Below are 26,238 nucleotides of genomic sequence, written 5' to 3'. Positions count from 1 at the left end.
CCCGCCGCGCCCCGCCCCGCTCCGCTCCCCACGTCTCACCGGCAGTGCCGCCGCCGCCACCGCATCCTCCGCGCCGCTCCTCCGCGCTGCTGCCGGCACGGCACGGCACGGCACGGCACGGCACGGCACGGCACGGCACGGCTCGGCCCGGCCCGGCCCGGCGGGCACGCTGCGGTACAGTACGAGACAGTACAGTGCAGTTCGGTACGATACGGTGCCGCACGGTGCCACCGGCCGCAACCCGCCGCTCCCTGCCGCGCTAATCCCGGCCCGGGGCTGCCACTCCGCCCCGCTGACAGCCACAGCAGCCAATGGGAAACCCCCGCCGGGCGCCAAGCCCCGCCCCACCCGGTGGCACCGCGCACGAGGAGCGGCCGGATTCACACCGGGGCGCCTGTCCCCGTGTGCGGGCAGGCCGGCGGGTCCCCCGCCCGTGCAGCAGCCTCCACACGCTCAGGTTCCGGTGTGCACACTCCCCGTGCCAGTGCCAACCGGGTCTCATGCACGGGCAGCGCGACCCCGGATGCCGGTGTGCCTGTTCCAACGCCGCACCACTCACGTCCCCGTGTCCTGGTGTCCATTTCTCCGTTCAGCAGCGTGCACATGAATATGAACGGCCTGCCACTGGCACGTGGCATGCGTGAGCATGCACGGCCTGTGCCTAGTGCACTACGCCAAAGGGTACAGGCTCCCCCGTGCCCCATCATGGCTTAAGAACCAGGAGGATGAGAAGACAAAAGCTGCTATATGGTCCAGGCTACCAACCAACATCAGCGAGTCCTTGCCCCAGAGTACAGGTTCTATGCCAGGCACTTATCTCTCCAAAGGTCATCACCTGAAGCACACTACAGCAGGGGTGCCAAAGTGTCTCAGGCCACCAGGAACTTGATATCACAGTGTCACTAGGGACCCCAAGGATGGTAAATGCTGCACGAATCTCAGGAAACCACTTCTAGATACAAGGGGAGAAAGTCACCTATCCTTTGTCTCCTGCCTTGGCACAGGGACTCCAGTGGCACCAGTGGCACGTGTGAGCAGAGGTCATATGGGACAGCTGGGTACCAAGGTGAGGGGGGCTGTGGCAGGGCTGCAGGACCTATGCTGCCAGTGCACTGGGTCTGCTTGTGGCAGCCACTTGGACTGGCAGCCAGCACTTTGTGCCCTCAGAGGTTGCCAGATCGATTTGCTATTAAACAGCACTTTATTACCCAGCCCAGCAACCATTATTAAATGTATGTGAGACAAGAAGCCCAGGGGAGCTGGGGCTTCATGTGCGCATCGTATCTACAAGACAATTTGGGAAGAGCTGCCTCTCCTTGCTGCTTTCGAGGCTGGCAGCTAGTCCAATTCCAAGCTCACCTGCCCCCACAGGCACCCAGAAAGTGTGTCTCCTTCTGCCCTCCCAGGCATGGAGAAAAAGCATCAGGCAGGGTAGGCTTTCCTCATATTTAATGCATCAAAGTGCTGCCATTTTCTCCTTCCCTCTCCAGGCTCCTGCCTGTGAGGGGCCTCTCGCCCCCACTGAGGACTGTGGGACTCAGCTGCCTTAGACACAGCCGGCTTTTCTGGCAGACTCCAAGAAGCTGGGCTAATTAGGGGCCTCACTGCTGAAGGATCAACGACCTGATTCCTTCAGCAGCTTCTTGATGGCAGAAGGGCGGGGAGGGGGAAGGCTTTTCTCTAAGCCACAGCCAGAGTGACAAATTTAACCAAGTGGAAGAGCTCAGAGCTTCCCCAGTGTGTCCATACCAGGACAAAGCATGTCTGTGCCTTCCCAGCACCTGCAGGCAGCCCTGCTGAGAGCTGCAGAAGGTAAGAGAGGTCTTTTCCTGACACCCTGACTGGAGATCCAGATCATTCACAGAAAACACATTTCTGTCCAGAGCATGTGTTTTCCCTGCCGATGCAGTAGCTGTTGCTCTCCCCACAGCGTCCTGCTCCATATCCCACTCACCTTCCCACAGCCCTAAAACTCATGAAAGAGGTGTCCACATACATGGGTCTGGCCAGCATTGACATAAGCCTCACTTGGATCAGGATTTTTCAGGATTTAGCCCTGGCTCTCCTGATCCCTCCTGCTGTGAATCCCTCTGCAGCTGATGCAGGACAGGAGGAGCAGAAAACCCCTCTGGCAGATGACAGAAGGGGACAAGATGTTCCCCACACCTCAGCTCCCAGCTCCAATCCAGTGGGCTTAGCTGGAGAAATAGGAGTGCAGTGCACTGGGAACCCTCTTTACTATCATTTGGGTACTTCAGGACCTCCAGTCCTTGCCTGCAGGCACCACGTCCTTCCTGTATTAGAGTACAATCCACTCCATGTCATCCCTTTCAGCTCCCAGGTCATGCAAAAGGGAGCTTCCAGGGGTTCTCTAAATATTGCCAGCAATGTCCTTGGTCATCTTCATAAGTCTGCAATAGAGTTTTCCCTCCCAAAGGCAGAAGGGTCTGGATATCATCAGGGCAGCACAACAATGAACTTCCAGCTTGGAAGAGATCAACCTGACATATCATAATGTCCGAACAACTATACAGATCTAGATGAAATCTGGGTGAAGAGGGGTTAGACAAGAGCCCTTTCCTGCAACTGGCTCCAGGAGATGCTCATGCTCAGCTTCCCCTAAGGCACATGGATCAGTCTCTAGAAAGGTGCTGCAGCTGCACCCCAGGGCTGCTTCTCTGAGCCTAGGGGGGCTGTCAGAGCCATTTCCTCTCTGGTGTGCTTTGAGCTAAAGGCATTGCAAAGGGTGCAAGGGCATATTCTGCCTCATGGCTGTCAAAATCACTGGGGCTGTATGGTAGCCTCAGGGCACAGAGTAGGCCTGCAAGGGGGGACAGTCACTCCATCAGCAGATGGGCTCTTCTCAACCCAACTGACTGGAAGCATTGTGGAAATAGCAACTCCAGCCACACAGGTGATGAGTCCCAGTGAAAGCAAGGGAAGCTGAACTCCCCTCACCTCCACATTGAGGGCTCCAGGGCAACCAATTAAGTTGCATGTGTTCCCTCAGGGCCTGGCCATAACTACACGTCTCTAATTAATGCCTTCCACCTCCAGTGCCAGCACCCAACCACATCCTAGCCATATATTACAAAAGCCATTGCAGCACAAGCCAAGTCTCTAATGGATCGATGCACTTATCTGTATTGCATTAGACTTGTGGTTAAAGATAAATGGTGAAAACACCCTCCCTTGGATAGTCCTGTACAAATGCTATTTTGTGGCTATGTCAGGGCAAAAAGACAGTGCCTGAGATCCTTCCTGAAGCCCCTCCCACCCAGACCTGGAACAGGGGAGAGCAAACCTGTACTGTCCTGTGCCTCTTGGCAGCTCCCCTGCATGGGACTCTCATGTGGGACCGTGGTGGGATTTTTCAGGGTGAAAGACATTCTAGAAGAGGATACAGACTGCAAAATGTCTTACCAGAGAGAAGAGCCCATGCAGACTCTACATGAGGGATGGCTGCTGCCTGCCCATCTGCCAGTGCCCTACCCAGTGTCCCAGCTCCCTGCCTTGTGCTGCTCCATCTTGCAGGAGGAACAGGGACTTGGAAGAGTGGAGTTGTAGAGAGGCTGTAGCAAACACTGTATGCTGGGCCTCAGAATGAGCTGTAACAACATATTTCTGTCATGCCCCAGGCACACCTGCTGTCACAGAAATCCTCTCAGACTCTGTCCCAGCCCCAGGCAGCACCCGCACTGGGAGCAGGCTTCCTCCTGCACCAGCATTGCTCTGTCAAGATGAAGGCAGAAATGACAGCATGATAAAACCTGTCCTGGGGACGTGGGAGGTGGGGCCTCAGCACAGCTTGAGCCATAAATAATCTCCCTACACAGCAGTTAGGGGAACAATTGTGTGGGAGTATCTCTTGGTAAAAAGATGCTCAGGCAAAGATGCTCTTGAAGGAAAGCAAGGGATTTCTGAGTGGCAGGGTGAGCTCTCCAGTGAAGACAGAGCTTCCTGGGTGCCAGCAGGTCATTCACCAGACCTGCCTCACCATGGTGAGTCACTGCACCAAAGAGACAAATTTAGTCTGAAACAGCTCAAATCACCTGAACTCTGGTGTAGCCTCCCAGGACAGGCTTGTGCTGCAGCACAGATCTCCAGACTGCTCTCCAGATAATGTATGCAGCAATGAGATGTGATCCCTTCCCCATACCTTCAGACTCAAGATTCACATGGGGAAACGTGGAAGGGTGTAAAGGGAAATGAGAGCAATGAAAACAGAGTATTTTATGCAGACAAGAGACAGTAAGCCCAAGGCACACAGTCTGACCCAGAACAGGAAGAACACAGTCACATCCAGGATTGTGTAAAAGGCCATGAAGGTCAGCTATAGAGGAGTAATTACAAATATAGCCAGAAAACTGAGCAAAATGGCTGTCATGAAAATGTGTGGAGACAAATTCAAAGCTTGAATGCAGGGGATTCATGAGTGGGATGCTGCAGAACAGCCTTGTATTTCTGTTTAGCTGGGAGCTTCCCATGCATAATCCTCTCTCAACCTCGACTTGTAGAACTTGGTCTTGCTTTACTTCTTTACTTCTTCTTATTTTTTTTTTTTTTTAGTCCTGACTGTATAGTCAAATTATTTTCTGAATAAGAAGTAGGAAGGTGGCATGTATAGGGAAGAGTTGAACAGAAGTCACCATGTGTTCTTGTTTCACCAGCTTAGAAATGGCGTCTGGTTACACTGTGCAATCTCAGCACTGGCTGACAGCACAGCTTACCCTATGAGCTCAATACCCTCTCCCATGCAACCAAGAAGTCCAGCTGTGGTCCACTCCAACCCTGAGAGTGATGGGGGCTGTCAGACTTATCCTGCAGCCAGAGAAAAGATGAAACCAGATCCTTTGAAAGAACCTGGTGAGAGTCCAAGAAAAAACAGTGTTGAGGGGCTTTACTGAACTTTTGTGGTATTGCATTCACCTAGCTCTCACATCTAAGACGAGTGAATACTGCAGCACTACTGATGTCCTTTGCAAGATCTTGACACGGTTCTTCTCCCACTTGAGACTAGTAGGAAACTGCAAAGAAAATGGCCCCAAAGTCTTTGCAAGGCTAGAAGTGTTTCGCCAGCAAGGTGCCAAGCCATCATACGGGCTGACAGATCCTAGAACATCGGGATAATATTGGCTTGGCATCATATTGATCTCCTAAAAATAAATTTTACCCTTGGACAGCACTAGCTTCTGGAAACCCCAGCAGGCTTGCAGAAACCCAGCCAATCTCTGAATACACCTCTGACATGGAAATAACTGAATTTTCAATGCAAGGGAAAAGTCAAAAGGCATAAGTGGGAGAGACTTGCCCATTATAGCTAGAAAATCAGGAGCATCTCTGGGAAAAAATCCCTTGTGTTCCTGGCTTGAGGCTAGCTCTTCTAACCACAAAACTTCACATCCTTCAGGGCCCAGTTTCCTAAATCTCATCTCCACTTCCTAAAGGGTGAAGTGATGACCAAACTGCTTCTCAAGACTCTTCAGAAGTATAGCTGTGCATCAGCACCACCTTGCAGCAGTGGAGCTGCCTGAAGTCTCTGTTCACTTCAGGGGATGTTCACGAGGTTAAAGATGCCATGCCCTGGCTCTGCAAGCTGCCAGCACCGTATGTTTCCAAGGAACATACCAGAAAGCTGCAGCAGTTGTTGTGAGCTAATCTGCTTCCTCCCCCTGGTGCTCAGCTTGGTCACTCATTACTATAGGGCAGCTCATGGTCTGTTGCGGTAGCCCTGCTTTCCCCCACAGGACATCGGTGGCCACTGGGATAACAGGAGTGCCAGGGGGCTGAGCTGTGTCCCCTGTGTGCTGAAGGTACCTGTGCAATACACTCCCCCAGCTGTCCTGCAAGAACTGCAGGTGCCATAGCCCAGCATTCACCAGGGCCAACGCAGAAACCTGCTCTAGCAGACCTGTTTGAGGTATTACGAATCAACTAAAAATGGGCATCCAACTGAAGCTTAAAAAGGAGACTCACAGATACCTCTCAAGAGAAATGCATACCCAAGTTTGGCAGAATATATTCCAACAGAAAGCCAGAAACTTGCTGCAAATCTTGACTGACCAGAGCAAAGCTCTGGTTCTTCAGGCTTCGCTGCTTAGAGCTGTCCCTTCCCTGCACAGCTACAGTGGATAACACCACCCAAGCCCTGTACTGCAGTGCTGTACAGCCATTTCACCACTTCTCTGCATGCAGGAAAACTTGATAGACATGAGCACGAAACCAGTACTGGTTTGGGATCCTTACCATTGGTGTAGACCTGGGTTGCTGAGTTGACTGAACATCCTGATGGTGTAAAGCTGTGTCTCAGTACACACCTCTACAACATATTAACAGTCTCTGATGCTCCTTCTGCATCTACCTGTGGACAAAAAGCCAGAACAATATGAACATTTCACAGCTGGAAAGTATCCGTAATTCGTAGTATGTCACATATACATCTCAATAGCTGTAGCCAGCCAACTGGCCAAATCCCTCACAGGCCAAGAGCTCTCTGGCCCTTGGGGCATTTATAAACCTTAGTGGCCCTAACCAGCCTCATGTCCAGCCTCTACCACTCCTGCCCATAGGCCCAGTGATTCCATACATTAAGGGACTCTGCCAGGTGGCACTTTTTCATTTCACAGCGGGAAGCCAAGAACAGAGTGCTATCACCACAGGGAAAGAAAGAGCCATCCCAGGACATGGCCAAGGGCATTCTTAACTACAACAGAAAATTTAAAACCATGCATCACTTGTCCTTTAAATGAGAAATGCACTGTGCTAACTCACAGAGCCACTGGAATCCTTGAGGAGCAGGTGCTACGTGTCCTAGGGCAGACAGGGTAGGTAGTTTCCCCCAGAGGAAAGAAGACTTTCCACAAACCAGCTTCTATGTTTTGAGGAAATGAGCAGAGCAGGGTGCACAGATAGATCCTTGCTTTCCAGGAAACTTGGGAGCAGGGATTTGGGATTTGTTTACTGTCTGTGGGCCCTGCTCTTTTGCCAGGTGGATTTATTTATAGTTTCTATGCCCGCAGTAATCAGCAGCTAGATGCTGCACAAGTCAGCAGGTCTCAGTCCCGAGACAGAGACGGAGTCACAGCCCTGTGCCGGCTCGGAGGTGCGGTGTGCGAGTGCCGCACACCGACGCGGACCGGGTGCCCGCCAAACCGACAGCGGGCAGGAAGGAGTCGCGTCCGTTCCTACGGGGTCGTTATGGCAACTGCGCGGGCAGGAGCCCGGGCCGCTTCTCCGCGGGGGCTGCGGGCAAAGGGAGGGACCCCGCCCTGTGCCCGGGGCTGCGGAGGCAGGTGGGGCACCGGCGGGGGAGCGGAGCGCGAGAAGCCGGTTGGCAGCGTGGGAGGATGCGGGCTGGCAGCGGCGGGCCGCGGGCAGTCCCGGGGCGGAGACAGCCCGGTACCGGCGGAGGAGCGGGGCCCAGTGGCTGCCGGTCGAGAGTGTTATGAGAACTGTGAGCTCCAGGGATCCGTCCGCTGCTGCGGGCGGATAAGGGCGGCACAGCCCGCTGGAAGAGCCGCGGAGCCGGGCCGGTGGCCGGGGGGGGTCTGGCGGGGCCGTCGCTCACCGGCAGCAGCGGGTCCCGGCTCCGCGTAGTGCTGAACGGACAGCGGCGCCGCGCTGCGCATGCGCGGCCTGCCGCCGGGGCTGGGGCGTGCGCTGGGAGCGGGAATGGGGGCAACCGGTGTGCGCCGGGAACCGGGGCCGTGGGGAACGGCGGCAGCCGATGTGCGCCGGGAACAGGGGCCGTGGGGAACGGGGCCAGCCGGTGTGCGCCGGGAACAGGGGCCGTGGGGAATGGGGCCAGCCGGTGTGCGCCCGGGAACTTGGGCAGCTGCGGGGCTGAGCAACCGGTGTGCGCGGGGGAATTGAGGCCGTGGGGAACTGAAGCGGCTGGTGTGCGGTGGAATCTCGCGTGCGCTGGGGAAACGGGACAGCCGAGGAACTGGGACAGGCGGTGTGCTCTGGGGAGCCGGAATAGCTGCGGGGCTGCAGCCACCGGAGTGCGCCGGGGAACTGGGACCATGGGGATCTGGTGTGCCCTGGCGATCTGGGATAACTGAAGGAACTGGGACAGGCGCTGTGCGCGGGGGAGCGGCTGCGCCCCGTGAGCTGGGCCACCAGAGCCGGTGTGCGGGCCGCGCCGCGGGGAGCAACTTGTGGGAGTCGCTGCGACACCAGTGGGACCTGTGACTACCGTGTCCCTCTGTGCCGCCCGGCACTCCCCGCCGCGGTCCGGTGCCTCAGTCCGCTCCCGGTAGCGCGCTCCGCGGCCAGGGGCGGGGCCGAAGGTGGGGTGGTGGGGCTCGCGCACTTCCGCCCGCCGCCGTGACGTCACGGGCGGCCGCCGGTGTCCAGGGCGGGTGCGGCGCCGGATGGAGCGGCCGGGAGAGCCCCGCCGGGGCCGCAGGTACCGGGGAGCCGGGGAAAAGCAGGGCAGGGCATTACAAGGCAAAGCAAAGCAAAGCAAGGCTGGGCTGGGCGCGCTGCGGCGGGCAGCGGGACGGTGTCCTGGTCCCGGTGGCCGCCCCGCTGCGGCGGTGGGGCTGCCCGGGGGCGGCTCTGGGACCGAGCGAGGCCCCTTGGGACGGCGGGACGGGAATGGCCTCGGGTGAGGACCCCCTCAAGCGCGGACTGTGCTGGGGCCGAGTGTAACCGCGGCCTCCAGCCGCAGCTCGATGGGCTTTGGGCTGCCGGGACCCCTCTGCTCCTTCCCTTCGCGGCCCGAGGCCTCATCTTCGCTGAACGGCCGCTCCTCGGAGGGAGATTCCCTGCGGGGAGCCCGGAGCCTTGTTTCTCCCGCGGGAAGGAGCAAGCGCCTGGTCTCTCCCCCTGGCAGGGTGCCCGAGCGGCCCGGCACTGGATGCGGGGATTGCTGACAGGTAGAGCGATGCTCGGACACGAATGCTGGGCACAGCTCCTGTGCGACTGCCGCGGTAACGCTGCAGCAGCTTCTTGCTGCCTCGCTGAGGGACAGGGCCTCCTTCAGCAGCTGGTGGAAGGCCCCACCCAAGCTCTCCTGGAGGGCGCAGTGGGCCGGTAGACTCGGATGCCTGAGCAGTGAACGTCCCGGGCTGGGGAGGTGGTAATGCAGGCGGCAGGCACGTGCCCTGCTGATGGCTAGCCAAGGGGCTGTTCCCTGTGGGCTGATTGAGGGAATCGTCGCCGAGTCTGAGTCTTTCTTTTTGGCTGTTCTAGAGGCACCCGGCAGTAGGTGTGAGCTGATCTTGCCTGGCTCCTGCAGTAGCCTGGCTCTCTGGTGTCTGATGATGAGTGTGACCCCGACCAGGGGATGCCTCCTGGACCTGCCCTGGGAAGACATCTTGGTTCCACATATCCTCTGTCATCTGCCGCTGCAGCAACTCCTGAGCTTGCAGAGGGTCAGCAAGTCATTCCAGTCTCTCATCCAGCTGTACCTGGCCAACATGCGCTGCTTTGACTCAAGCCAGGTATTGGATGGCTCTGAGGCTGGGGGAGGACACAGATGTCCTACTGCTCTGGAACTAACGGGAGCATCTCTGTGGGGAGAAGAAAGGGTAGGCAGGAGGGTAGTTTCTGGTCAGAAGCTTGGGTTAATAGTTCAGGTGTCAAACTGGACAGATGGGCTTAGGAAGGAGAGGCAGTGATTCAGGGCCCAGCAATGCCAGTGTCTTGAGTAAGAGGCCCTGGGAGGAGTAAGCTTGGAAACTCCACCCAGGCCATTATGGGGCACTGGCTGGCAGTTTGGTGTTTTGGAGTGGCATGTTGTCACAAAAGTTGTGCAGTAGGTTGGGTCTGACGGGAGATAACTCTGCTTGGTCTTTAGGGAAAGTTTGTGCTATTGGAAAGTTTGTGCTATTCCTGGGAGCCACTGCCTGGGACAGACTGGAGTAGCTGGTATTCTGTGAGGACACAGAGTGGTCTAGCAAAGGGATATTTGGAGAGTGGAGGTGTGGAGCTCATCGTGAGGATATAAATGCAGGAGTGATAATGTGGGATGGAGAAGCCAGAGTATCGTCTAGCTTGTGGCAGTAGCATTGGCATGAGGTGAGCAGTCTGATGGTAGAGTTTGCCTTGGGATGAGAACAGGGGATGGCTTTGGTCACTATTGTCACAGAAGAAGAGAGGAGGGGAGAGAGTATTTGGTGGGGACCAGGCTTATCTGAAACCCTGGGAGGATGCCTCATTCTTCCTGGGTTCCCCACGCAGATCGGACCTGCCATACCTCGGGCCGCTTTTGTTAACCTGTTGAAGGACAACGAAGTTCTGCAGCAGCTGGCACTCCAGAACTGCTCCGAGTGGCTGACGGACCGGGAGCTGCTCCCGGTCATTGGGCAGAACCACCACCTGCACCAGATCCAGCTGAAGGGCTGCGCCCAGCTCAGCCGCCACGCGCTGGTGGCCATCTCGCTGAGCTGCCCCCAGCTGCGCCAGCTCTCCCTGGCTCACTGTGAGTGGGTGGACAGCCTGTCCCTGCGCAGCCTGGCTGACCACTGCAAGGCCCTGGAGGCCGTGGACCTGACGGCCTGTCGCCAGCTGAAGGACGAGGCCATCTGCTACCTGGTGCAGAAGTGTGGCAGGCTCAAGTCTCTGTCACTGGCTGTCAATGCCAACGTGGGCGACGTGGCAGTTGAGGAGACTGCCAAGTGCTGCCCAGAGCTGGAGCACTTGGATCTCACGGGGTGTCTACGAGTCAAGAATGACTCCATCAGGTACTGAGCAACATGGGGGGCCAGGGTGGGGATGGCAGGTGTCTGGCATGGGGAGAGGGACAGAACCAGAGAGGAAAGTCATGTTTCTTCATGCTGAAAGCAGTGAGAGCTTAGCCTGGGAGAGAAGCCACTAGCAGGCCCTTCAGGGGAAGCACTATGTGCTATTGACAGCAAATTTCCCAGCATATCATGGAGGATAGGTCTGGGATCCGGATGTCCCTTGACTTTATCTCATACCACCGTGGTGCTGTCCCCAGAGGATGGTGCATGTGTGGCACAGTCACGAGCGCTAGGCTGCTGGGAGTAAAGAGGAGTGTGAGTGGTGAACTTAGGAGTCCTGACTTGCAACTTGCCTGTGCTGTCTTTCTTGGCAGGGTCCTGGCTGAGTACTGTCCCAAGCTGCGCTCGCTGAAGGTCAAGCATTGCCACAACGTGGCTGAGTCCAGCCTGAGCATCCTCCGGAGCCGTGGGGTGGAGCTGGATGTGGAGCCTCCGCTGCAGAGGGCTCTCGTTCTGCTGCAGGATGTGGTTGGCTTCGCCCCTTTCATCAACCTTCAGATCTAGAACTGCTGCTGCTGGGGAGGGGGGGACTGGCACAATGCTGGGATCCCAGAAGGATGCCGGAACTGGCTGCTGTAGGGATGTGCAGAGGGAGAGGTCAGTCCCATTGGTGAGGCTGGCCTGAGTGGGGCTCACTCTTTCCTCTGGGGCTGTGTAGCAGCCACTGAGTGCTCATAAGTGGACTTCATTGGTGCCTCTGGGGAAAGTAACTCCCTCTGCAGTGGTGTGGAAAGAGCGAGTGATTTGCAGGAACACCATGGTGCTGAACAGGTGCTTGGTCAGGCCAGCTGATAGATAGGACTTATTATTTGTTGTATTTTAAATCTTTAAGCGGCAGCTGTCCAGAAAGCAGGGGAGTGTTTGATGGGGACTGTCCCCTGGGGTGGGTGTGCAGGGCATGCCAGTGGAGCTGTGGAACAAAGCAGACCAGCTGGAGCAGAAAGAATAGCTACCAACCCTCCTCTTGAAAGAGGGCAGGCCCCTCTGGGCTCTGGGAGGAGGGCAGTGAGCCTAAGCTCCAGCCCACAGCCACTGGCTAGCCTGGCACCAAAGGACTAGCATGGCCCCAGTACAGGCAGTGTGTCTGCCCAGGCCTAGTGTGCTGGTTTAGGCTGGAACAAGGTGGGAATTGTGCTCCAAATGTCAGTTTGACTGACAGAAAAATGCCAAACCTAGCTGTGCTGTCACTGAAAGCAGTTGGTCATTGTCATTTGTTTCTTCCAGCATCTGACTATTTTAGTAGTGCCCAGGCCTGCTACTGTATTTTGCTCCCTGTTGTGTGGCTGGTGCTTTGGCTCTCAACAGTGGTGAGAAATGGCAGGAGCACTGACTCTGCTATCAGCTGGAGTTTATGGAGAGAGCTGCAGATTGTGTTGGCAGGGGGAGCCTAGTGCTGGAGGTGAGCCTAAGCCCTTTTATCTGCTAGGCAATTAATCAAACAGCAGCTGCATCTTGAGAACGTGAAGAGAGTAATTAGAGGAAGAGAGGATGACCCTGCTCCTGTCTTTGGAGGCAGCGTTTTAAAGCATGTGCACGCTCTGGCTGAACTACACACCGACTCACATCATCTTTATTAATACTGGCACTCAAAGCAACAGTGCACAAAGACTTGTTAAAAAGGTTGCTGCAAAAGCACATGCCACATCTCAGATCTAAAAATGTCCCATGCAAGGAATAGCAGAGAATGCCCAGGTCCTGGAGAGCAATTGCAGTGTGCCCCTGGGGGCAGAGGGATAGCTACACAAGGAGAGAAGTCTGCTCAGCCAGGTTAGTTGAGGAGCTGAAAGCAGTGTCCTGGCTTCCAGGTTAGTTCAAGTTAGTGGCAGGTGGAGTTGACCTCATTCCTAGCACCACACATCCATCCTGCCATGCCTGGCAGTGAGGCGGAAGGTTGAAGAGCTGGAGGACCTGGCTGTCAGTGGAACTTATACTTCCTGGCTGGTTTTAGGCTGATGTAGGTTCTCTTCATCTCCTCACTCTCAGGCTTCTTGATGTCTTTGTACCTCTCTCCTTTTGTGCTCACCACCTGGTTATCAATATAGCGGATCAACTTCTTGGGAGCCTGGAGAGGAAAGATATCAGCACCAAGTGGATGGACAGCCACACTGCTAGAGAAATGGAGGGCGCAGGCAAAAGCAGAGCTGCACTATGGGAGGTGGGTGGGCTGCTTTACCATGGTCTGTGTTGGGAATCTTGGCCAAAACTGGGAAGGGTGCTATCTGAAGGGAGGGAGCAAGAGCCATGGTAGTCAGCAAAGGTAAGAACTGACATTTCCTGCAGCACCTTAGCTGAGCTAATCTTCCCTCTTTGACTGACAGGTTCTATGAAGAGACCTGCCTTTGGCTTGCCCTGTTGTGTTTTTTGGACTTGCAGCCTGGTTTTATTTTAACCTTTGGGACATTTAAACTGCTGGTGAGCTGGGCCTGCTTACCTCTTTGGGTGGAGCTGGCCGATGTGTTTTCTGGTCGTCTGCACTATCCACCATCATGTATCTGAAACACAAGAAGCATTCAGTGAACACTCTAACATACATTGCTGGGGGCTACTCCCAGCCTATGTCCCTTCTCCCCTGGCTGGTTTGTGTCCTACTTGCCTAGATTGCAGCTAGGAAAACTTGATGTTCCCCTCTGGATGAAATGGGCAAGAAGTATGTCACCCTTCTGGTGAGAATCTAGTGGGATTCTCCTGGAGTGGCATCCTTAGCTGTATGTGAAGGGTATTGAAAACTCAGGTGGTTGAGAATGCTGACAGCCACTGCAGAACTGAGAGAGGTACTGAGGTCTGCTGTGATCTGCCATCGGGGCAGCTTTGTTCCTTCTCAGTGCTAGCGATGGCAGCCAAATGAGAAATAGGTGAGATTACAGGACCAATCTGTCTGCTTTTGCCCTGAATGATGGTGTTCCTTTCACACTCCTCCTACTACTTGACTGTGAAACAGGTCTGTGCTGGAAGCAACTTGATAAAAGCATCACCTCATTTCCTATGTAACTGAAACATCAGGGTCCAAGCATTTGCTTGCTGTACTGCTGAGTTGTTACTCTGAGATTTTGGTGCTGGTTCAGCACAGGTGACCATGACTTCTCCCTCAGTAGTTAGTATAGTTACTCTTGTGTATCTTCAGCTATGGCGATCTGCTTTCTGTACCTGTGCTTGAGTGATGTTTAAAGTACAGGATGTTGCCAAAATGTCATTAAAGTGAAGTTCTCAGAAACATAACAAGAAGCTGGTGATTTTTTGTTCCCTTGCCTGTCCCTCTGAAATGAGCCTGCACAGGAGATGGGCAAGGACAAGGATTACTACTTCTGCCTGGATGCTGTTCTGCCTTGCTCTATCTTTCCTAGCCTACTGACTGTTTATTTTGTCCCTGGGAGAATGTAAAGTGGAAAAGATGTGGCTGGATAGACGTGTGGAAGCTGTATGCCTGCATGAGGATACTCATGAAAGATGTGATCTTAAAGCAGATAGATGAAACCACAGTGTGGGTTCTCCCATTGAGAATTCTGTTTGAATGCTTTTAGAAATGAATATAGGTAAACTAATCTTAAGCTACTTTCATTCCCAAGAAGTCCATAGGACTTCAGAGAGGTTTCTTTAAATGCATTGAATTCACACCTTCAGCAATTGAGATTTAATCTTCCCAATGCTGTTGTACAGGCAGTCTCTTGAAGGTATCTTTAACCTTGTTTGGACTGTCTCCAAGAATGGAGGTATGAATGAGTTACTGTAGTTCTACAGGTCACCGTGTGTTTGTTACCTGAGCTGCAGCATGATGTTTGTGCCTTGAACCTTTAACCAGGACCTCAGCTAACAGCACTGTGACTTACACTGCATCTGTAGGAGGCTGAAACCTTGCACGCAGCCAGTGCTGTGACCTAGCTGGTACAGGTCGTGTGTTTCTGTGCCAGAGCTCTAAAAGAAACCAAACCTGTTCCGTTGTTTAGGTTTTGTGGGTTGTTTGGGTTTTTTGTGTGTATATGTTTGGTTAGTTGGTTTTTTCATTTTTATTTTCCTTCTTCCCAGCTGATGATTGTATTTGTGCTTAGATGTGTTCAGCCAATACCCACCCCTAGTTCTTTACAGACCACACTGTTCCCCAAATTGCTACCTCTTCATTGATTTGGAGCAAAACAAGGGGTTCTTTGCTGCTGGGTACTTACTTCTGTAGGATGACCTGTTTTAGCTCCTCGTGGTTGGGTGCTCTGCGGGGCCGTGCCAGCTCCTGGGAGGAGACAAGTTGGTGTGTGAATAGCACAACAACAGGGCATACAGCTTACCTGCTAGCTCAGTGAACCCAGCTGCTGGTGGAGCACTCCAGGGGGAAAGGGGTGCCAGCCACAGCTCCACGGGGGTCCTGCCTTGGTGGGCACAGCCTGTATTAATAGAGCCAGGGGAGGGAGAGGAGCTGTCGCTCTGCATGATCTTCCTGGCTTATTGTGCATAAAGTTTCTGCAGTCAAAATTTCTGCTTGTAGCAGAGATCTGTGGCACCTGTATGTCCCTGAGTTCTGCCCTGCTCCTTGGCCCACTGCCACCTTGGTCAGAGTACAGTACCTTCACACTCGCACCTGCTGGGCCAATTTCCACCTTCTCCTCCACAATTAACTGCACTGCCTCTTCCAAGTTCCCCAAGGTCATGGCAAGAGCCTTCTCTGCCTGGCTCACAGTACAGGCTGGGAACATCTCCAGGAGCAGCTCCACCCCATCCTTCAAGTCAGCACCTTCCTAGTTGGAGAAAGAGACAGAGGTAAGTTGGGGATGCAGCAGTGAGGAGAGGGCTATTGAAAAGGGCCTCTGTTTTTTCATAGTCAAGAAATTCAGCTTGCCTTTTGCTGAAAGCTCTCCTTACCATCATTACTAAATCTGATTCTTGAAGCTAACAGGGGACTGTATCTTTGGAAGCACCAACTCCTCTCACTCTCCTTTGATCTCCTCCCTCTGTATTTCACCTTGCTTTAAAGCAGGGCTCCCATAACCTGACTCATCTGTGTGGCCATGCTTAAGAGCGAGTGAGCTTCCTGGACCCTGTGGTGCGAATGCCTGACTCCTGCCCACCTTGTAAGTTATTTGTACTTTGATTAGAAAGGAAAGGGGCTGCTAAACACTGACCTGATGCTACATCAGAAGGCATCACCATAGCAGCATTTGCTAGAACGCTGTGGACACAGAATGCTTGTACTGCAGAGCAGGAATAGATCAGTACTGGAGCAACAGCAAGCAGGGTGTGGGGGAGGAAGCTGGGGTTGATGTAGAAGGTACTGCAGTACCTGTAGCTGCTGTGGGATTTCTGAAGGCACTGGGACAGGCTCTCTCAGCCATTGCTCTTGCTTACCCTTTCCAGCCACTGAAAAGGATGAGCCAGAGCATTGGCTCACAGTCTGTCAGCATATAATTTTCTGACAGTCTTGCTCAGGCCATACAGTGGAGAAGATCATGGACACAAGTGATGCTGTGTCACAGCCTATGCTGTCCAGAGCTGGAAAATGCCCTCAGGTGGTGCTGGTAGCCTAGTGCTGTGTGCCTGTCCCAGTGCTCCTGCTCCTCTGCGGGGTACTCATACCTGGGCCCCGGCTCCGTCTGTTACAGTGCACAGTCTTTCCCCGTTGCAGGCTCCAGCTCCAGCCTCCTGGCCCTTGGTGAGATCTTCAGAGGATGCTTCACTCCTGCTTTCCACAGCCTTTTGGCCAAGTTTTTCTTAAAGACACAGTGATATCTCCTGAGGAACAGTCCCACTAAGGCTAGAGCTCTGTGCTTTCTGTTGGCATTAGATTGCTAGTGCATTGTGTGCCAAAGCAAATCTCTTCTTAAGTGACAATACTTGGAAGGACTACTGTTTCTCCTGCCCTCAGCAGGGACAGCTGCAGCTCTGCTCCCACTGATCTGCAGGAAGCCAGTGCTAGCACATGCTGGAGTGCCTGAGTTCTGCATTTCCAGGCTGTAAAGGGCATGGGCTGCTTGCAAATTCAATTATACTTTTCAATTCTCAGTCCACTAGTGCTTCGGTTGTGGATACTTCTATTTCTAAGAATTCCCTGGTATTTGCTCTTTGAACTAAGGTGTAGTTTTGATTTTTAAACTTGGGAATACACTGTGGTAATCCTCAGGCTGCATGCAAGCCAGCACATCCTGTGATCAGGTTACTCTGATGCGTCTCTTTTTTTACAGGCTCTTTTTCCCATGGTAGGAAGAACCATTTCACTTTTGTTCTGTCCTAAGACTGGAATGGTGCTTTCCTTCCACACTCTGGCTACATCAGGATCCTCAAAGGGTAGGATGCAGGGGAGCAGAGCAGAAGATTTTGTCAAGTTCAAGAAAGCAGCAAGAAAGATAAAAGACAGGACTGTCTATTCTACATTGTATAGCCTTCTGGCAAGGCAGCAGTGATGTTGCTAGACCAGCAAAACTCGGACTGGTTATGTCCTGAAAGATTTGATATCCAGGCACTGCAACCTGTCTGTTCTTTAGTGGAAAGTACCCATGGAGTTAATTGATACAGCAATCCAGCTGGCCTGTGAATGCTGAGGTTAGAAAGGGCCATTGTCACAGCGTAGTCTTCAGCAGTCCTGCACAGTGCAGGTCAGAACACATCACTGATTTTGCATCTGTGCCAGGGTTCATGGATGAACAGGAAGTGAGCTTTGAGGATGCTCAAAGTTAGATGTGATACATGCACTCAGCTGGATACCCTATTTGATGATGTACCTGATAAAGGCTGCCCAGTGGTAGTGCCACTTAGGCAGATGGGTATCAGAGGCAGGCAGAAATCCTCTTTCAGAATTAACTTACAGCAGAATTTCAACAAGCAGCCCTGAATTAGTTATTTCTTTCTTATTACTCTGGCTTTGATCTCAATAGAGGCATTTGGAGAATTAATCAAGTGTTTTTCACTTCAGTATGTCTTGGACAGTATTCCATATGACTCTAACCTCCCATCTCCCATTTGTTGATGTGAAAAACCTGACTGTTGGAAAAAAAACCCCAAACCTGTCAATCAATTTGGGCTACCTTATGAGTTCCTAACTGTGGCAAACAAGTTTGTACTTTTTCTGTGACATTGTTCAACTCCAAATATTAATATCTTGTGCTAACATTGTTTGTGTAACTCACCTTTGCTGCGAGCTTCACAAAGCCTTTCTGACAGGGAGAACATCATTTCACAAACATCCCCACTGCAAGAGACAGAAGCTGTATAATAAGCATGAGGAATAAAAGCACTAGCCTCTCCTATTTGGCTACCATTTTATAGAAAGACAAGGCTTGATGGGGAGCCCAGTAAAATCAACTGGTATTTCAGATTACCAAGGACCTAGTTGCAAACTATATTAGGATTAGCATCTGTGTATTCAGGCAAAGAGTGACTTATCATGATGGCTCAGGTTTAGTACTAATACATTTTAATCTGGGTATAACAAAAGAATTTGTAGTATTGGGGGTCTTGGGGCCAGGCCCTTGATGCATGGCATACACATACAAACCAGTAACAATCACATACCTGTGGATTTCTGCAAAACCAGGGATATATGCCTCCATCATTTCCACAAAGGTGTCCATGTCAAAAGTCTCTTCAGAGGACTCTGGTGAGCCCAGCTCTTCCAGGACACCCGTGATGTAAGAGAAGAAAACATCATCCATCCCACTGGAGACAAAGACAACACAGATAGCAAGGTCAACAGGCCCATTTTTTCCTTTCTCTCCATCCCCATTCTGCCTAACCTTGTGTCTTTCTAATACAGCAGCAGGAGCTATGTGACTGTACATTATGAGGAGATACCACCCCTAAGGCCAAGTAGCAGGTGGTCAGTGGCTGACAGGGAAGCATTAACAGATAAATAGTGCATGTGGTCCTGTTTCCTGGGCAGCACTGAATGAAAGTCCCAGTGTGTGTTCCAGAGGCTGTGCTCCTGTGGGTGCTTCAGCAGAGCTAACCAAAATATTCCAGGTGTTCAAGGCCTTGGCTGTTCTATATTGACTGGTATTTCAGGTGAGTTACCCTTTCTGTGGGATACAGTGTTCTCTGCTTGCTGTACTCCACGCTGGTGTCACTGCTGCCACCAGCTGCAAAACTCACTGCTGTGTTCCAGCCTCAAGGTGGCTGTATCTCTGCATGCAGGCAGAGCTCAAAACAGGGAGAGGCCTGACAGAGATGATCCTGCTCAGAAAGCCATTTGGGAGCGCTGTGGAATGAAGGAAATCCCATATCCTAATGGGTATTACTGGACAGGAAATTAATCATCTTGGTCATCAAAGAAATGCCATTGCTAGATTGCAATGCTAAACTGTAGTTATTCCAGCATTCCCATCAGAGCCTGTACAAATTACCTACATCCTGGATCTGACTTGAGAGAGAGCAACACAAAGTACAGGAAAACTACAGAATTCAGTATAATGCACAGAGTGACAATGCAAGAGCACGATACTGGAACTGCCTATCTCAACATACCTGAGATCTGCTGCAGGGACATGGGACTGGATGAAGCGTGTCAGTGTGTCTTGAATGATTCTTTCAATCTCCATATCTCTCTAAGCCTTTTCCTTTAAAAAAAAAAAAAGAAGGAAAAACTCCATGTAATTTTAATAAAATAAAAATATCAAGATCAAAATGCAGGTATGGTATAGGCAAGTGTGCTCTTCCCATGAGAACAATTCACAAACTTCTCCAATGTCTTGTCATCTCTGGGTAACAGCAGGCAAAGATATCCATAAAAAACTGCACTATGAGGATCTACCGAAAAAAGGAGCCCAGTATCTTGGGCCTCTCCTGACTGTATTGATGCTGTTAGTATGCAGCTGTACCTACATTTAACAAGTCCCCTCTGGGAAGCAAAGCTGGAAATGCAGATGTGTCCAGCTGCAGGAATCAGGGACCCCTTCTGAGCTGGAAGACTGTGCTGTCCAGTGAGGAAGAAACAAGGAGTGGGCTTGTACACTCCCTGCAGAAAGGGGTGGACCTTCCAGCCAAGAGCATATGCAGTGATGCTTGGACTTGACTCAGGAATGAGTGGGAGGAAGGGTAATGTCTCCTAAAGAAAGGACATCCTAGAGTATATTTTACAGGGAAATACCAAGCAGGGCACAGACAAGTAGTCTGCCAGCCAAAATATCAAAGGTCTCCAGGTCAGGCATGGACTGCCAATGGAATCCTGCCCAAACAGGAGCCCGTTGTTGTGCTCGGTAAATGAGCCATTCTAGAGCTGATGCAGCTGCAACAAGGGGCACTTGATAACCCAAAACTCAGGGGAGTTCTAAGAATCACAGAGCTCCTACAGAAGCAGTGGCAGAAGGGGGCTGCCCACAGCCCTGCTTTGGCTATCAGTACTGAGCCTGGACTGAACAGGGTGGGAAAAAAGCTGTTTCTTAGCCATTCCTTCCCCTTGGGGTCTACAGAGCTGCTGGGTGGACAAATTCTTGGTGAGCCTTCTTGGAATTTCCTTCCAAGTTCTTCCCAGGAAGGAAACCAGCCTTGCATTTAGAGAAACTGGTATGGTCATTGGCCAGAGAGGTTCCAAGGGTCATCATGCTCCCATCAGTGCAGCTCTCTCATTTCAAGGACACTAGGACCTGGCCAGGGCCAGGCCTGTTTGACACAGAACTCATGGAACAGTCATATAGCTTACTAACAGACAATTCTGGTGTCCCATGGGAATCAGAAAGGTTTGGCATTTCCGAACTAGAGGAGTCTTCCAGAGTTAGAAGCATATAAACAAAACCACCCCATGACACTCAGCCAAATTTAGAATTACGTAACTCGGGACATCAAAACTCCTTCTGCATTAAACTTTCAAATGCTACACTTCTAGTGATGATCTGCAATAGTTAAGGGGGAGATTCACTAGGAGAGCTTATCCTACGTGCTCAGTTTTGTGTGAGTGATTTACAACGCACAAAATTATGTGCAACCCAAAGGCAAGAGAAATCACTCTCCTGAAAGCTCAGTTTTCCTGAAAAGATGTTACCAGACTTCTAAACTTCCAGTCATAATTGCAATGTGGGTTTTAAGATCACTTCACTAGTTGTCACTGATTCAAATAAATATGTGAAAGTCCTTCTGCATTTCTTGCTGCAATATGGGTTCTGTGTAACATGTTGCACAGAATCTATTTTTAAAAGCATATGATGAAATGATACTCCTATTGCTCTGCTCACAGCCTTACAGTTTTGCACTGTCAGAACATGAGAGCTTCAGCTCCTGGAAATCCCTGTCATTTTCTGACAAACCCCAGTCTTTAAACACTGAGGTTTTTTATCAAGGAGTGAGTAGTGGAACACTGTATGTCATCTCATTAAGTCAGGCTTAGTTTGAAATGCCAGCAGTGCTTATTTGAATCACATAACACTGCATGGCATACACATTTCCTCACCTCAGGCAGAGAAAAGTGGTATCAGTTCTCAAACTGTGAATGTGAAAATTATTCATTTTCTGTATTAGATGCTTTGGCCAGTTTCCCACCCTACTGTCAGTCCTGAGAACCTAGCAATCTCAACAATCTCCATCCCCTTGTATTCTCCTTCCCAACATGTTAAGGTCAAATTTATTTTGTTGGCTTGGTGGGGCTTTTTGTAAAACAAATGTAGAAATAATATCCCTCTAAAAGTACCATTGCTCTTGTGGTGTATGAAATCGGTACTTATAGTATATTGAAGAAAAGTTGTATGAATCTGTCTTCCTCAAAAAAAAAAAGGGCAAGAATCTGAACTGTTTGCATACAGCTAGATTGTTTTGGAAGGCTCTTTCAACTCCAAGTTCAGTAATCATTCTTAAATGGTCAGTGTGATAGAGTGGGAATGACTGTGAGCCTTGGACTTCTTAGTAACAAGACAGACTCAAGCAATTTAGAAGAATGTTTCTGAACTAAGGAACTGTATATCAACTTTTATGGGATCATAAATTTGCCTACCGATGACAAGAGGTATCTGCAAGTGGAAGGAGGTGGGTGTTGTATCCTTGGATGTTTCTCAGAACAGGTTAGAGCAAGTTTATGTAAATCTGATCTGAGAAGGTTCATTTAGCTCAAGTGTCAGTGAGTGAATAATGGGACAGGGATGGTTCACTGAGCTCTCTCTGAATTTTTTTTCTGAAAAAGCACAGAGCATGTCTTATGCTGCTTGGTGTGTCTGTGCTTGGGGAAGTGCATTGCTCTGGGATATAAGGCCCCCTCAGTGCAGCCTGTGACATACAGGCCCAGAGGGAACTTCTCAAAACACATGTGCAGGACAGAGAATGAGCTGTGGCTATACTCCACTGAACTATTAGACTCAAACTTTGCTGGCTTAAAAGAAAACTTTCCAGGCTAAATGACAGTTTACAAACAATTTCAGTGCTTTTATTTTTTGTTTTTCTCGCTAAAGAAGTCCCTGAAAGTGCTTTCACAGTGTGGCTGCTATGGGAAAGCAGACTGAGGTCACTGTGAGTGTTAACACAATTAACTGCTTAATGCTCTAAAATTAACATAAGACTTTTGTTCACAGCTTAGTCCCAGTAAACTACAGTGATAGAAGATAATAATGCCAGTGGCCAGGCCCTGCCCTGCCCTATAGATCTACCCTGGAGAGCTGCACTTGGATACTCTGCTGGCACGGGGCCCTTACCGGAGCAGACGTGTCACCCGTGCGAGGTCTTCGGCTCACGGCCGCTGTTTGTGAAGTCACTTCAGCGCCTGCAGAGGAGTTGACAGTCCATCCTATGCCTGCGAGGCTCAAGCCATGAATGAGGGAACCCCTTCATGGGAAAGGAAAGCTGAATTAGCTGAAGCAGAAGCACAATCATTCTGTATACTGGTGTCTTTATGCTTTACATCACTTGTGACCATTTCCCGTAACGCAGAGGGTGCAGCTTTATTCTTTGGGATAAAATGTACTTTGTGAAAGGATAACGTGGCTGTGAGAACGGTGTACCTGTCACCCTTCAAATTCACTGCGATGCCGCAATGTTTTTCAACATCCACGGTTCATGCAGCAAGGCCAGCAGTGGTCCCGGCACATCACCAACGTACCGCAAAGGCACTGCCGGCCTCATCGCCACGGCCGAGCAGGAGCTGTCTCTCGAGGCTCCGAGGAGACACCGGAGAGCGAGCACCGGTGTTCTGCAGCGCGGGTGGCACCGGCCGGAGCCCCAGGCGGGAGCGGCGACACGGGCCGGGCGGCTTTCAGCGCGCTCGGGCTGCTCCCCGCCACCGGCGGGCCACGCTCCCTGCCGCGGGCTGACAGCGAGGCCGCAGAGCGTCCCGAACACGCGGGGCACGGGCCGGGTGCCCCCGCCGCGCCGCCCGCACCGTGGGTCGGTTCCCGCACCGCGGAGGCTGCGCCTTACCCAGCCCGGCCCCCTGGCCCTCTCCCGCCCCCCGCGCTGCGGACCCCGGAGAGCCCCACTCCGGGTTCCCCGGCGCTGTGTCCCGCGTCCCCAGTCCCGTATCCCGTGTCCCACATCCCGAATCCCCGCGGGCGCGGCGGTAACGGGCGCGCGCCGCCGCCGCCGGGGGTTAGCGGTCACCTGATCGCCCGCGCGCCCCCGCCGCGCCGTCCTCCCTGCGCGCGGGGCCCGCGCGGCGCGCTTGAACGCGTCACGTGGCCGCGCCAGCCTCCAGCCGCCCAGGCGCGCGCGGCCCGGCAGGGCGGGGCGGGGCGGGGCAGGGCGGCTGCGCACTGCCGCTCCCCGCGCCGCCATCTTTGCTGTGGGCAGCGGCCCGGGTAGGCGCGGCGCGGGCGGGAAGGGTAGGGGCGCTTGGCGGAGCCACCCCGGGAAAGGCTTCTAGCAGCTCTCCTCCCTGCCAAGCGCCAGAGACGCGTTTCCTACTGAGAGTAGCAGGAAACCACTGGTGTTTGGGCCAGGCTGCCCAGCCATTCGTTCCGCCAGTGCTCCGTCAGGGGATGCTCCCCAAGCTGCCGCCCAGTGCAGTCTCCTGGCTAAAGACTCACCCAGCACACCCAGGCTCGACGAGCGGGGTGGGGACGGGAGCAGAGCGGGGTGGGCGCACAGCGGGATGGGGGCACAGGAGCAGAACAGGATGCAGGAGAGGAGCGCGGCTCTTTCCCTGCTCGCTGCCTGCACTCGCCCGTCCCCAGTGAGGCTCGCTGCTCGCTGCTCTGCCTGGTCTGACAACGCAGTGCTCCCTAGAGCACCTTTGGAGAAATAACTCTGTTATGCCAGGTGCTTCTTCAGAAAAACCCTAAAGCAGCAAGGCATAGTTGTTCTCCGACTCATGCTCCTCAGTCATGTGTTTCTAAATACCCAGCGAATGAGCCTGATTCTGCCTTTGGCAATTATTTAAAAAAAAAAAAATCCAGAGTAATGCCATCTGGGTAGGGAACATCACACTCACTCCAGTGTTACTGTGAGCAGAGTTTATTTGTTTTCGTTGTTTATTTCTCTTGAAATGTACATACATTCATCCACTGACACTGTATGAATGTACCTCATTGTAAGAGTATCCACTGCTTTTAATTTCTGCTGCTTTTGACTGTTTTTAGCTGCACTTATCCACACTTTAACTGGAAGTAATCAACTACGCTCTATTATCTTTCCTTCCATCTGTGTTTTTGCCTTAGTTTGGTAAACAGTTTGAAATCTTCTACCAAGCCTACTATTTCTAGGTTTCAAATTGTGTGACTCATTGTGTGAAGAACATGCTGAGAGTGAAGCTGCTTCTGGAACAGGCTTCATCACAGTGAAGTGGAAGGAGAATTTTTGAAGAAAATGAAGTAGCACATGTAAAGCCCAGTCCTGGGGTGACTTCATGATGCTGAATTTTATCCCCATTTGTCTGTTTAGCCCAGAAATATGTTTTGTGCCTTTAAAACTGGTTCAGAGAGCGAAGGGGAGGAGAAGAAGCGTGCAGTTTGTTTGCAGAAACTGCACTTTCTCCCCCGCATTCTTTCTCACGGGCTGTGTTGTCTGCAGCACAGACAGCAGGAGAGAGCTCTCCTTTGCTTCTAGTTAACCTTTTTAAAGCTAGCTGAGGCAGAGAAGTTCCCCGGACAGTGGCTTTTCTTTTTCTTGGAACTGATCAGCCTTGCTTTGGACCAAAACCACAGAAAAGCACCGGGAGCTCAGCCTGTGGCCCACCAGGGCCCAGAAGTGCCTTTTCCAACGCAGGAGGGAGCGAAAAGAGACTGAGCGAGCTGAGCTACACCCCACAAAAAGAATATACACTCTGGGCTCTCTCTGAATTTACCTCTCTTCAGAACAACAAGGAATTCCATTGTTTAATATTAATTTTTTTTATGTTTGTAAGTACTTGGCTTGTTAAATAAACAATTTTTTCCACTTTTCTCCAAGGAAATCTTTCCTGTACTGGTGACCAAGAGGGGCTGCTTGAATCTGTTTTCTAGAGGGATCCCATTCAGAAGTTTCTTCCCAAATTCACCCTAAACCAGGAAATGCCCTTAGAAATTAACAATTTTTAAATCTATGACAAACAATTGCAGTTGCCCTGTTTGACCTAACTTCCCTCACCAACTCTTAACTGAATTAGAACAGACATTCCTAAACCATGTCATGTTAAGAGGTTCTACCAGTGTTTTCCAGGTAGTTCATGGCATCCTATTCATCAGCAGAATGTAAGGATTTGTGTTAGATTTATTTAGCCTCAATCTGCTTTGTAGTTTCCTTGGCTTGCTTGGAAACCTTGAGGCCCATAAGAAATTTTGAGAGTTCTCAGATACTGTCAGTTCGAACAATTAAAAAATTTTACAAATCCTATGATGTTTGTATCACAGATTTCAGAACAACAACAGACTGGACTGCTGTTTGTTGTTTTTTTCTACAACCAAGACTTTGAAGGTGACCATCAGCTGGGATAATGATGGGAGGAGAAAACCACCCTGGACTTTAAAGCAGAGGTCTTAGAAAATTTAAGTTACAATACCACTGAGATTCTCCTATAACTATTTAATCTTCTTAGTTGTGTACATTGAGTACTAGGAAGCAGAGGCTTCTTTTAGTGTACTTTTTTGCAATTTGATATTTCACCTTCCCACCTCATTCTAAACCAAACTGATGTAAGAAAGTGGGATTTTTTAAATTACAGTAATGGAAGAGGACTGGTCTTGTAGTACCGGTAATAGATACCAGAAAAAATATGGCATCTAATAGCTCCCCAATTTTAAGTTAAATTCACAGAAATCTAAATCTAAAGCTCAACGAAACCTCCACAGGGATTCTGTACACAAGCACACAAAATACACCCTTCATTGAGAGTCCAGGCAGAAAGAAACAATAGCACAGGAAATTGTTCTTGGAGAACCCTTCTACTTGTCAGTCACAGGCTGTTGCAAACCAGAAAGGTTAACACACCATCTAATTATTTGATAGGATTCATATTCCTTCACAAATGTGATGAATAATCCAAGTGTGTTGAATCAAGCCAGAGGAAAATTGTTCCTTCCCCAGCCTTTTATTAACTCCTTGTTGTATAATGTACTTGAAATCATAGAATAGTTTGGGTTAGAAGGGACCTTAAAGATCAGCTCCCCACTATTGGGTGGTCAGGGATACC

General features: G+C 51.4%; 3 protein-coding genes across 8 annotated transcripts in view; 1 reads left to right on the top strand and 2 right to left on the bottom strand.

The window, feature by feature from the left end:
* PSD (pleckstrin and Sec7 domain containing) overlaps positions 1 to 6,343 on the bottom strand; it is a 178,572-nt gene extending 172,229 nt beyond the window's left edge. For 2 of the 4 annotated variants that reach the window (XR_008483040.1, XM_054276648.1), the window contains exon 1: positions 40 to 168. The gene's annotated coding sequence lies outside the window, so the exon portion shown is untranslated. Of the gene's footprint in view, positions 1 to 39; positions 171 to 6,246 lie in introns of those variants that run through there. The other 2 variants (XM_054276649.1, XM_054276650.1) reach the window with 2 other exon arrangements.
* An 825-nt stretch (positions 6,344 to 7,168) lies between these two features.
* On the top strand, positions 7,169 to 12,196 carry FBXL15 (F-box and leucine rich repeat protein 15). 2 transcript variants are annotated; one of them, XM_054276658.1, is made up of 4 exons: positions 7,169 to 7,292; positions 9,199 to 9,449; positions 10,189 to 10,691; positions 11,066 to 12,196. In XM_054276658.1, exons 2-4 carry the CDS (start codon positions 9,267 to 9,269, stop codon positions 11,253 to 11,255), a joined length of 876 nt encoding a protein of 291 aa, XP_054132633.1. In that variant the 5' UTR covers positions 7,169 to 7,292; positions 9,199 to 9,266; the 3' UTR covers positions 11,256 to 12,196. The 2 variants fall into 2 exon arrangements, with proteins under 2 accessions (XP_054132633.1, XP_054132632.1); XM_054276657.1 differs by lacking the exon at positions 7,169 to 7,292 and adding an exon at positions 8,335 to 8,410.
* Positions 12,197 to 12,294: 98 nt separating this feature from the next.
* CUEDC2 (CUE domain containing 2) lies at positions 12,295 to 23,313 on the bottom strand. Of its 2 annotated transcripts, none has more exons than XM_054276661.1 (10): positions 23,235 to 23,313; positions 22,334 to 22,463; positions 19,188 to 19,279; positions 18,240 to 18,383; positions 17,855 to 17,916; positions 16,308 to 16,441; positions 15,302 to 15,472; positions 14,909 to 14,970; positions 13,183 to 13,243; positions 12,295 to 12,813 (listed from the first exon to the last, which is right to left on the bottom strand). In XM_054276661.1, the coding sequence occupies exons 3-10, from the start codon at positions 19,259 to 19,261 to the stop codon at positions 12,667 to 12,669; spliced, it is 855 nt and encodes a 284-aa protein (XP_054132636.1). In that variant the 5' UTR covers positions 19,262 to 19,279; positions 22,334 to 22,463; positions 23,235 to 23,313; the 3' UTR covers positions 12,295 to 12,666. The 2 variants fall into 2 exon arrangements, with proteins under 2 accessions (XP_054132636.1, XP_054132635.1); XM_054276660.1 differs by lacking the exon at positions 23,235 to 23,313 and adding an exon at positions 22,640 to 22,771.
* Between the last annotated feature and the right edge of the window lie 2,925 nt (positions 23,314 to 26,238).

This window comes from Melozone crissalis, unplaced genomic scaffold (genome assembly GCF_028551555.1).
Source record: "Melozone crissalis strain CALT ecotype California unplaced genomic scaffold, PUWL_Pcris_2 ptg000019l_1, whole genome shotgun sequence".
NCBI classification, from domain to species: domain Eukaryota; kingdom Metazoa; phylum Chordata; class Aves; order Passeriformes; family Passerellidae; genus Melozone; species Melozone crissalis.
Note: the sequence above shows the minus strand (reverse complement) of the source record. Positions and strands in the feature narration are given on the sequence as shown.

Bases quoted from the DNA above. Each gene is read 5' to 3' on its own strand.
- FBXL15 (XM_054276658.1), top strand. From the start codon at position 9,267: ATGATGAGTGTGACCCCGACCAGGGGATGCCTCCTGGACCTGCCCTGG. The intron at 9,450-10,188 runs GTATTGGATGGC...TTCCCCACGCAG, and splicing joins GCTGCTTTGACTCAAGCCAG to ATCGGACCTGCCATACCTCG. The intron at 10,692-11,065 runs GTACTGAGCAAC...CTTTCTTGGCAG, and splicing joins GTCAAGAATGACTCCATCAG to GGTCCTGGCTGAGTACTGTC.
- CUEDC2 (XM_054276661.1), bottom strand. From the start codon at position 19,261: ATGGAGATTGAAAGAATCATTCAAGACACACTGACACGCTTCATCCAG. The intron at 17,917-18,239 runs GTATGTGATTGT...TGTCTCTTGCAG, and splicing joins GGTTTTGCAGAAATCCACAG to TGGGGATGTTTGTGAAATGA. The intron at 15,473-16,307 runs GTATGAGTACCC...TTCTCCAACTAG, and splicing joins CAGACGGAGCCGGGGCCCAG to GAAGGTGCTGACTTGAAGGA.